Source organism: Aythya fuligula, chromosome 1 (assembly GCF_009819795.1).
Source record: "Aythya fuligula isolate bAytFul2 chromosome 1, bAytFul2.pri, whole genome shotgun sequence".
NCBI classification, from domain to species: Eukaryota; Metazoa; Chordata; class Aves; order Anseriformes; family Anatidae; genus Aythya; species Aythya fuligula.
Window position 1 is genome coordinate 84,613,440 of NC_045559.1, and position 12,130 is coordinate 84,625,569.

The window sequence follows — 12,130 nt, forward strand, 5'->3', positions numbered from 1 at the left end:
TCTCAGCTGCAGCAAATGCTTTGTAAGGGGAACACATCCTCACATATCATCTCTTCCAAGAAATTGTCATTGCCATTATTCTAAAATAATGGAGTAAGGACTAACAGATGAATAAAGCCAATTTCTTTTTGGAGTTAGGAATCATGAAAGCAAAAGTATGACTTGTTATGAAGAATGAACTTAAACTACCAGTGAGAAAGATCAGTATTTTCACCCTAAACATTTCCTTTAATTACTGGAGAGTTTTGCAATTAAACTGTCAAACGCCTAAGATGCCTAAATATTATAGGTTCTTTCCTGGTTTTAACATACTGAATAACTGACCTGCTTAAAGAACATATATAAAGATAAACCTTTTTGATATGGAAATCAATATATTATGGAAATAAAATTAAAAGGTTTATATTCTCCTCACCTGGAGATTTCTAAAGTTTCAGTTCCAAACATCAGACTTACCAGAAGTTAATGAAAATATTAAAACATTTGACAGTTTAAGGATCATCACCTTAATATCTTTAGAGAAATCTGTCACTTTTAAAATTATTGAATCAGGAAAGCATGCAAAGCTCTGAATGCCGATGTAAACGTACAGTAAAGGAATTACACTTCAAACATGAATTTGCACACAGTACACATCATACAGACAGAGACTGAACCGTATTACTGACGGCAATGCTTCAGCAACACAGAGGAGAAAGGGGCAGGAAGTAACACTGCAGGGTTTTCACACATTTAAGAACACTGCACGGTTACTTGGCTAAGAACATCTTCAAACACGTTCTAATAGCATCACTCTAAAGCTGCATTCCACATCAAAGCAATTCACTAGAAAGCAGCAGAAGTTGTCTTAGGCACAAACAATGCAACAATCTAGACTTGCTGTGAATTATTTTCCACTGTATCAGCTCAAATAAGTTGCCCTAAAACTATGTCGAAAAGCACGTGAATATATTGCTTGGAATGCATTCAGACCAGGGTGACAGCATCTGCTTACACACAGCCCACACCTGTGGGACACTTAACCCTCTCTTGAAAAAGTTCTGCTGAAAAAGTACTGTCCTGAAGTTGCTATAGTAATAGCAGTGTAACTTGGATGAGTTCACAGAATTATACTGATACAAGACAATGTATGCACATGATGGCAAATAAAGGCCTGAAAGAGAAACCAGATTCAAGTCACCAGACTTGGATCTTTATTTTGATATTTCCAGAATATGGAAAAGTTCAGGCTTAGGTTTTAGTTCAGCATGTTTTAAAAACAGGAGGGAACTGTTAGAGCAAAACAGTTTTTCAATTTGAAAATGATGTAGAAATAAGCATTTTTATAGAAAGATAAAAATGCTAGAGATCTTTAACGTAAATAGTGTCTATCAAGCTTCCATATTTGATTGCATGAATTACTTCCCTTTACTTACACAAGCAAACTGTCTTCATATTCCAAACACTAAGAGCTCAGTTTGGATTTAGATTATAAATTAGGACATATGTTTCTTAATCAAAGATATCACAGTTCTCCATAATCTAAACCCCTACCTAAAATAGCTATTCTGCAGAAGCGTCTCTTGGTACCATTGGTGGTTTGGGAAAGAACAATATGTTCTATAGCTTTCATATGCAGAAGTACACAAGAATCATGAGGAGACAAAAAGTGCAATAGAAGAAAAGCCTTGGGTCCATTCAATAAATGAGTCAAAATAGTTATAACAAAGCAAGTGAAATCATTCTTTTTTTTTCTCTCTGGTAGATTTTCTGCTTGTGCAACTGAAATGTAGTCAGATAGACTTTGCTTAAAAAAAAGAAAAGCCTTTAGAATGCTATTGTAATGTAACTTGAACAGTCTCAGAGTATTCATATGGTCTTCCCTCGTTCAGCCCCACACCCATTCTGTTTTGCCAGAGAAGTACCAGTAACTGTCTAATGGTATGCTCCACTTCCCAAACTTTCAAAAATTATTTCCGATATAGAAAAACAGTTTATGTTGATCTGAGGTGATTGCTAGCAAGCAAAAAAAAAAAAAAAAAAAAGTAAAGTTGAGCATGCAGTGCACCTGCCCTCCAAATTCAACATGTCTAGTGTATAGTGTGAAATCAGATTAACTTGGAATCAAATCATCATTTAAATTAAAACTGACAAGCCATTCAGTGAACAGAAGAAGAACAGAGCTTTCTTTTAGTTAGTTTTAAAAATAGGGAAAATTTGCAGATTCCTGTGAGGAAGCAAGTGGACCCAACGTCCTACAAGAACCTCAGAGAAAATGTGCTCCCAGGAAAAAAACAAATGCAAACTCAATCTAGCCCAATTGAGTTGAAATTTAGGCACCAGCATCACAGATGTATGCAGACAAGGCTCTTTTCTCTTTCTTCCCCAGCCACTCCTGGCCATTAGATACTCACGAGGTACCCCAGTCTCTAGACTTCCATTCCTCACTACAGGGACGTAGGGAAAGCTCTGTTGTAATCAGGTTTTACACTCCACTGAAACCTCTGAGGGAAAGTAGTGTTTGGATCTGATAAAGATTATGAGTCAGTCTAAATGACGACAGCTCCACTGGCTTTTTGCAGTCTAGTGATCATAGCACTCAGCAGAAAGTTGGAGGCACAAACCAGCCTGAGAGGACTGACAGCATCCACGCCTTCTGTATCTGTGGTCACTAGGTATAATGAGAACATTGAGACATTGAGAAACGAAGACATTCTTCATGTCTTCCCTGGAAGCTATGCCACTTGTAACCCAGCCATGTTAGGAAAGCTTTACTTCAGCCTAACAGCTATGATGCTTAGCTGGGAGTGACCCTAAGCAATATGGTGGTGACAAACTGAGCAAGTAGTGGAGACTGTGGCTTACCACAGTATCTCTAAGCTATTTCCTATTATACAATTCCTATTGTTACCAGCTATGTAAAGTAACTTCAAATGCTAAGAGGATTGAAATGATTCACAAGCAGAACCAACACCATGATCCCCTCACAGAGAAATAATGAAAAAAAATCTCAAGTCAAGGGCTTTTCCATCTGCTGTGAAAGCTTATCTGTGAAAAAAACATGTCCCTTAGGGGCCTCGTGAAGAGTGGTCCCGTGGCAGCTGTAACATGCCCAGAGGACCATGTAAGTGTCATTTCTCCTGGCTGCCTGGGCAAAGAAGTTTTCCAGAAGTCATCCACTCTGTAATATGGTGAAGCATGACAAAGGATATGTGGTGGGGAGCATGAGCTGTTCTGAAAACCTGCCAGAGATGCAGTAGCCTCCTCAGAAAATCCATTTCTGCAGTTAACTATCCTTGTCATGGAAATTAATTGCTGACTGTCCCCATGAAACTGTGGCTCTGCCTTAGCAGTTTATGTCCATTACATCCTGTCCTCTCAGCAGGCATGAACAGCAGTATGTTCCCTTTCCCTATGCAGTTCCCTGCCATGTATTTGAACCACTTTGTGCTGCTTCAACACTTTTCTAGATCAAGCAACTATGTTTCTCTCTTTCCTGGAAAGAAATTAGCTCACATCCACATGTGGGCTTCAGAACCAACCAAACCAAGAAAAAAGGGGTTAATGATAAAAACAGAAACTTTCCTCTTCTCATCACTCCCCATCCCAAACTTGTTAAGGAAACCAAATGGTCCCATTTACTCATCCAGTTCAAAAAATCCAATGCATAGAGCACTTCTAAAGACAGCATAACAGTATAGCCATAATTGACAAGAGAAAAATTTACAACAATTTTATAGAAGTATGCAGATTCTAAAGAAAATCTACAAGTATAAAAGTATACTGGATCCATTAAAATGGAAATTGCATTGTACTTGCCACAGAATTTTTGATAAGGTTATTAGAGATAATAGCTAAATATTCTTCAATGGTTTGTTTTGCCAGCTCTCTGCTCTTTCAACTCAAGTATTCTATATCAAATTTTAACTTTATATAATCAAAAGAATTAATCCAAAAGATGAGGTAAATACTGAAACTGAATTATTTTAAAGAAATCTACAGCAAATTCAAAGACTTTGCTCTTAGCATTCATAGAAAATTACAATGCACATCAAACCCTTGTAAGGATTTCTTGATCAGAGTTAAGTTTGTAGCACAAAGATCTAAATGGTCTTTCCAGTCTAAGGTGGTGAAACTGGTCTAGTTAAAGACTATGTAATGGGGAAAAGAAAATAAATCAAACCCAGAAAGACAGTTTTCTATCATTGATGGTGGGAGAAAATAGTTTTCAAAATACTAAATTTCAAACGGAAAACACTCTGTCTCTACTTCCTTCCTAAGACATATGATACAACCACACATGGACAGATAAATACAGAATGTTTCCATTTCTGTGTGAATACAGCAATGAGAAGGAAAGAGAAGTCAGAGTCTGCCAGCAATTGATGGCAACTAGCAAGTAATTGCAGAGAAAACCTTTTGGAGAATGCAAACTGCTTAAAAAAGCAGGATGTTTGAAAAAAAGCAGAAACAGTGAAATTTCAAATCTGAAACCAGAGTTAGCTGGAATTTATTCCAGTAATGAAGACTGCATGACAGCATATTTATCTGTGCACACATCCACATATCCAGCCAGCTATACAAGTATAACCACACTGAGTTCCCTCCCACAAAAAAATTATTTTTATTCTTTAACATCAATGTTTTCTTTCAACTAAAATTTCAATAAAAGCCAGATAGAAAAACAGATTTTATTTTTCTATGCAGAAAAAGAACAGATGTTTTGGGCCTCTTCACCTACACTGAAATTTGTGGTCAGGCTATGATCTCTGCACTTCTAGAAGGAAACGGAGCTTTAACAACTATGTGGTACTAGCTCTTGGACTGAGATGGACTGATTTGCATTTGTGCCACAGGACAGAAGGCAAGCCATGGAGGAGTACATATTTTCCCCAAAGAAGCTAAGCAAAAGGTTAATATAATTCCTCTTTCAATGTTTCTGTGAAGACACTTGCAAGTAAAACAGGGTGCTAGTTGGAGTCCAGAGCTGGAACAGACCAAGACATCTAACAGAAATGAAATCAGAAAAGTTTAGTGCGTGAAGGCTGATTGAAAATGCACTCCATGGAAACGCTGGAAATATAGTTCCTATTGTACCAAAAGATCAGATTTAAATAAGTTGGTTTTGAAAACCAATGTGAGAATAATGATATATTATTCTAACAGATATCTTATGATTAGTCACCAAAATGTATTATCTTTTTAATCTAATCAATTAAGAAGTGGTTTTAAGAGTAGGAACTGGAAGAACTATTAAAATAAATCTCCAAGTGTCATCAGTGCTGCTTCAGAGACAGGCGCTCAGCTTAAGAAAAGGCAAGAATTATCTACCCCCACACAAAGGATTTTCTCTTTATGTATAGAAAGTGCTTAGTACTTCTGAGATAGCAATCTCTAATCAAAATTCTAATCAGGTTGAAGAATAAAATCCTACCAAATGCTAACCTGAAATACTACCCTTCTGGCAAGGACATAAAATATGTATCTTGCTTCGCCAAAGGAAAATATAAAACGCAACTTCTTGTGAATAAATCCATTATTTATTGCAGCATATACTCCTAAGTAGCCAATAAATTCTTCACACAGAGAGAATTGTTTTATTTTACTTTGGAACAGCCCAGCCAGAAGCTTTTGATCAAACACAGTTCCACAATTCGCAGAGAATTTTTATTCTCAGCATATTCTTTCTCAAGTCTTTTAACTTCTCATCTTCCTTCTCCCTTGCCCTTTTCCTTAGCTCCAACCTAAGAATTTTCAAGGATCATATCACTTTCTACCATACTATTCAATAAAAAAAAAACAACAACAACAACAACTCAGAAATAAATTCAACCTCCTGCCAAAACAATATGGCTAGAAATCAAAGATGCATGAAGAATGGCTGAATGTCAATCGTTCAAGACAGATCAGTTAGTAGAGCTAGAAGTCAAAAGAATAATACCACAGGTATCTACAAAATGTTCATACAAGTTGGACAGATGGTTTCTTTTTCATGAGAGAATGCAAATCATCAGAAAAATGTTTTAGTTTATAAACCTGATGACAGGGGACACGTATGTTTGTGCATACAAACCCACTCACTAAAGGACCACCCCAAGCCACAATCTCTAATATTACATCTCAGTACAAATTATTCTAAAGGATCTGTCTGACTCTTTCTTGCAGCAGGAAGAACTATAACACAGTCATTTCATTGACCTTACTGAGAGTTGTAATATCATTTCCATGACACAGGTGATGCATTTGAAAAGGACTTTTTTTCAAGTCACGTTAATGTTCTCCATGTCCCTGAAAGGAAGTTAGATGACTCTCTCTAGAAAGAGATATACTTTAGTATCAAATGTATAGGTATTATAATTAGTGATGAGCTGTAGAAACTGAATCTTTCATGATATGGATACACAGAAAGCCTCATTGTGCTATCAAAGTATTACTGTATTACTAAATGTTTTCTACACAAGGGTCAGTGGGACCTTTGGGGTTTGTAGGTTCCCTCTTCTGCCTGCCAGTGACCCTACTTACTCTGGGAGGATGGGAAAGAAAAGGAAAAGAAGCATAAAAGCATTGTGTAGTACTGTAGCCAGTTCGGATACAAGTAGTGTCGATATTACAGCAGTATCTGCATACATGTATTGCAGAAGAGTTTGGTACTACATAGAATGCAGAGAAACACGAAGCAATTGAAACTGTTGTGGTAGTGATGAATCTTCCACTATGAACTATCATATGCAGTGGTACTTACCATATTGGTATGGTGCATAAAGAGAGGAAGATGAAAGAGTTATGATCATCATCATCACATAGAGGAAAAATGGTGATTACACAGATGAAAACTGCCCTTGTGTATGGGAATTTATAAACAGCTCAGAGCTTTGTAAATCTACTTTAGTACCATTTTTACACACAAGACATTAATTAATCCACATTAAAACTGAAATTTATAGGTTTACTATGCAAACCACATTACTCCTTATAACTAATTGTTTGAGGATTACACTTCACCATATGTTACATGATGCCTACAATGTGATTTAACATTTTTGCTGTTCAGTTTACAACTTCATCTTTGAAGAATCCATGATACTGTAACATCCTCCTAAAGGCCAGTTCTATACTACAGATGCCAGTAAGCAGCGCTATGTTTGCCATGCATGGGAAGATATAAAATACCTGTGCTAACGAGGTACAACTTGGCCTAGCAGTTTCTTTGGTATTGTTACAAAGTGTAATTTTGCTATGATTACAAGAATTTAATTGAGATAATATATAGATATGTGAAAACAGTCTAGTGTTACATACAAACTAAGGCAATGGCTGAATGATCACTGAAGAAACAGCAGTTTCAGGTAAAATGTTACTATTCCCAAGTATTTGTCCCTGTTACTCTGCAGAAGATTAATGCTCATCTAATAAAGGCAGAAAAATAGATCATGGGGGCATTTCTCGTTTGCTTTAGTGCAAAGGCATTTGGATAAAGTAAACCCAATGTAGAAAGCTGCTAAGTGTTTCTGTACTGAAGCAGAAAGGGACAGCACAAATGATCCATCTTTCACCAGTGTCTTGTTCTGGTGTGATAGCCTCTGGCAATGGGAGATGATTTCTGCCAGAGACTTAATGACATAGCTGGAAGAGGCTAACACATTTAGTGAACACAACCATTTTTCAGAGAGCATCTGACCATACTTTGCTCTATTACCCTGTGGATCAATGTAGGTCAACAGTATCCTTAAATCAAATGCAAGGAGATGACAGAGGACACTGCAACAGTCTTTTGGATAGCACCTCCATTCTATCAAGAACAGTATCTAAGAACCCCTCCATGATGAATTAGGGTATTTTCTTAGTGGGTCTCACACATGTAGACCCTATTTTTGTTTTGTGACCCCCACAGCAGTCAGAAGAAAGGTCAAAGAAGAATTTAATATTTTATATTGTCATAAAGAAAATAAAATCATTCTAGCAATTTGCGACTAGTAACAAAGGTTTGCAATAACTTACATTAAAAAAAAAAAAAGACACACTGAGTGAAATAATTCCCCTTGCTCTATCTCTATTTATAATAATAAAAACAAGGGAGAACAGGTTCCAGTTATAAAGAACTTCTGTGGTGCAGACACCTTTGCAGGTGGACATGTTAGGATACAAATGCTCCTTACAAGAAATATGTAGAATCATGGTATTGTTGATTGCCTTTCACTTACAGCATCATGTTCAGGCCAAGCTACAGCCTAAACAATAGCCATAGGAGATTATTATCTCTTAGGCACTTAAGAAATTATTCTGCATCTTCATTAAAATTAAAAACTGGACTTTAAAAAAAGTTAAGTGTAAAAAATACTTATGTTGTTTAAATATTATTGCGTATCTATTACTAAAATTTAACACAATCAACGCTACAGTCTTACAACATTTACTTTGATACTATTCTTTTCAGTTTTTGCTAGGCTGAAGATTTTCTGCATAGACAATGCATTGTTGCAGGAATGAGGGGGCGCTGGAAGCTTGGGAGACAAGGGTAAAGGATGCCAATACCAGAGTGGGAACACTACCAAGATGGAAGGAAAACACACCAGCTGAATGTTCCTTCTTTTAATCTGCAGTTAAATAGCTGGCACTGCTGAGATTAAAATAGGCTGATGGTAGATTTTAAGCACAACGTATTGCCATAAGTGGTCCACTTTGTATCTCTAAGTTTAATTAAGTCTCTTCACCCAGGTAGATCAAGATCTGAAGACTGTTTTTCAAGCAGCAAAACTAGAAGCTCATTATAAATACAAAAATTGATTAGATTATGCGTTATAATTTTACAGTCGTCAGTGGCCAGGGATTGTGGAATTTTATACCATCTTTACTACCATTAAATCAATAAATACATACAAAGCCTGAACTTGCATTCTAAAAATATCCTATTCATTTTCAGACTCGGTAAGTAGAGACAATGAGAGTTTGAAACGTTAGTACTACTAGCTGTCACGATTACTGTACATAAGCCACTATGAACAATTGCTTTTCCAGAACAAAGCACCCCATCCGTACAGGCGAGGGGACAGCTCTAAGAGTTCGGTGAGGTTCAGCATACCGCATCCCTAGGCAGCACAGAGCTCAGGAGCAGGCTGGTTAGTAACAACACTAGCACACAGGGTTTGTTCTAATTCTAAACAGTCAGATGAAGACAGCAGTTCAGGGCAATGACTAGGACAAGGATCATGCTAAATTTAATCACTTCCACACCTGGTGAGAAATTCACAGATACCTAGCAAAATAGTCATTGCCACCCACCTTCTGTGGTGACTGGGAGGGAAATCTCCATGCAGGCTGCAGACTGCGCCTTTCTAAAGGGGGGCCTCCCAGGCCCTCGGCGGTTTGCTTTTGAGACGTCCGCGCTGGAAAGTCGTTTTCCTGCACTGCAGCTCTGGGATGTTGGACTTGTACAGTGACCATTCACGTGATCTGGAAAGTGAATGCAAAATGTGCTAGGTAAAGTGCCAGCTCGCAAAATTCAGAATGGAGGAGAGATGTTAGTGCTGATATTTAAGAATGGGTTAAGTTAGATCTTCTGAGAGTAACCTTTTTTGTTTGTTTTATCAATGCAGCACATATATGTAAGAATAACTCACCACATCTTTAAGGTATATTTTGAAATAAATTGAGGGATATAGAACTGGTACACATTCTTAGAGCTGCAAATCCCACAGCATTTTATTGACCTCTGTGCATGGGTAGTCAAGATAAGGTGGGTAACGCTGTCATCCTTGATGTTGTGTCTCCTATTAGATACCAAATAAATTTGAAAACTCTCTTTCCTTTTTGCTCTCATAAAGAACTGCAAGTGTAATTTACTGCAAGATTGAGCTGGACAACTTCCCTACCTGTCTAGAAGCTGCAATGACACAGGTATTTAACTGCCACTATTTGTGACAGTTATAAAACTAACCATAATGTTTCTAAATTATTCTTTATATCCCACATAGATTTATCTTACTGCTAAAGAAACTGCCTGCTGAACAATATGTTTGTCTGCTACAGAACTAAAGATGTGAGGCTGAGTCCTTGGACCCCTGCTAGAGGCCGTGGTCAAACAGCACAGCACATGCTGCCATCTGATGAGGCAGGGAACAAAACACAGTTGCCTGAAACGCTGCCTACATTTGTCTGTTCTTCATCACTGAAAACAGGTCTTTAGACCACAACAATCCACCGAGCAAGACTTAGATCAGATTTTAGAGTGGGTTGGATGGGATCAATGGACTACAACACATTTGTACGATACTACACTTCCCCTCACATCAGGTACACAAATATGAGGTGAAGAATTACTGAATGCAATTTTCCCTTCAGCTTATGAAAAGATATACAGTTGTGTATAACTGACTTATTTTTGGTCAGCAGATAATCCAGACTTGTTAAGTAAACAGCTGGTCAGCTATTCAAAACAATGAAAGCTCAATACTATAGGTAAGGGTGAGCTTGAAGTTTCTACCCCCATTTTAAATGTCAGGTTATTTATATCTCAGAATTAGTCTTTAGGTTTCTATATACGAGTATATTCAGCATATCATAATTCTTGTCAATTTTTACTGTATCCAAGGAAAAGATGAATTTTAATACACCAAGAAAAATTAGTTTCTTTGTTACCATGCCATGATAGCACCACTGTACACAATGAAAAGTTATTTCTACGTTCAGATGATAAAACAGATTCTATACTGAATACAGCATACAGTGTGCTGTTATACGTAGTCTTCTAACGTGCAAATCATATCCTTTACTTGTGAAAGCAGTTCTGTCTCGATGAACAAAACAGGAAAGAATTGTTCAGAATTATATTTTAGAAAGCAATTAGTGTCTATACTAAGACTGAGTATCTATAATGAAACAGCTCTGTAGGAGACACAACGTTCATGATTCCCATCATGTTTCTTAATACATAGCTATTAACTGAGCTAACAGCAGATATCAAACTGATGTGGATGATTCATTCAAGTTATATTTAGGAAATTTTCCAAAATATACTGGAACTATTCATATATTTCAGCAGAATGTCCTTTGAGATCGGGGCTTTGTTCAAGGGCACAGGCTGACTGTTCAACCTCAGCAAAAGATACATCCTCATCCAGCTGCTTCCTTTCTTCAAAATTCAGTTTGTGTGAAGGAGTTTCAGCATGATATCTAATTATCTCCAGGGGGATCCTAGGAAGTGGTGAGGAACATAACAGAGTAAAAAAGAATCATATTCTATAGAAACATCAACAGTATTTATGAGTCCCTTTTCCTGAACATTGTGCAGAATGGACACAATTCATCTCAACCCCTATTCACTGTGCTATATTTTAAGAGAAATTCTGCTGTTTCTTTTAGTACGTTTGCTTTTTCTCAGTTTACTTTCACAGGCCAAAATTAAACAAATAATCAACAGCTTCTGGGCACCTAAATCCCTTTAGTTGTCTTTCTGAATAAGCAAAGCCAGTTCCTGTGTAAAGAACAAATCAGCTGCAGGGACATCCTTCAAGTACTGAAGTCGGTGAAACGTTAGTGAATGCTAGAACAATGAGTGAAAGGGGGAGTTTAGTGATCAGTGACACACTCTTCTATACTTTAACACAGCTCTGTTATTCTGATTAGATATTATTTTTCAACTATACATCAAGGAGCAATACAGCTCTGCAAACCTTAATTAAAAAAAAAAAAAAAAAAAAAACGAAAAAAAGACATTGAAAAAAATAATATAATTCTGGGAAGTAGGACTACAACATTTTTTGCTGAGAGGTTAAGAATCAAGCAGATAAATCCAGTATGCATTTACAAAGGAACTATGTGCATATTTTTATGGTATAAGCTCAATGATATGAAACATTTCTGAAGAATAGTTATGTACTATTTAAGAAAAGGTTCCTTACTGCATAGTATGAAAAAAAAAAAGTGTACAAGAAAAGTGAGAGGAAAAAACAATAGTAATTTCCTACAGTGTACTTTGTAAGGGAAATTAAGAGGATGCTCGCGCTACCACCCTTTACCAAAATGACTGCAATGATTTTCTAGCCTTTTGAGACCTGAATCACCTGATCCTCCTTTGCCATAAGAGACGTCTTCCAGTCACCCCAAAGAACAGATAGAGAAAGCTAGAGAAAGTCTTTACAAAGACTTTATGAAG

At 36.9% G+C, this 12,130-nt stretch overlaps 1 protein-coding gene across 4 annotated transcripts in view; it reads right to left on the reverse strand.

The window, feature by feature from the left end:
- Positions 1-12,130, reverse strand: part of STXBP5L (syntaxin binding protein 5 like) — a 193,460-nt gene that overhangs the window by 11,778 nt on the left and 169,552 nt on the right. For all 4 annotated transcript variants that reach the window (XM_032193402.1, XM_032193394.1, XM_032193386.1 and 1 more), the window contains one exon: positions 9,259-9,429. In XM_032193402.1, the coding sequence (XP_032049293.1) occupies positions 9,259-9,429 (171 nt within the window). The remainder of the gene's footprint in view (positions 1-9,258; positions 9,430-12,130) is intronic.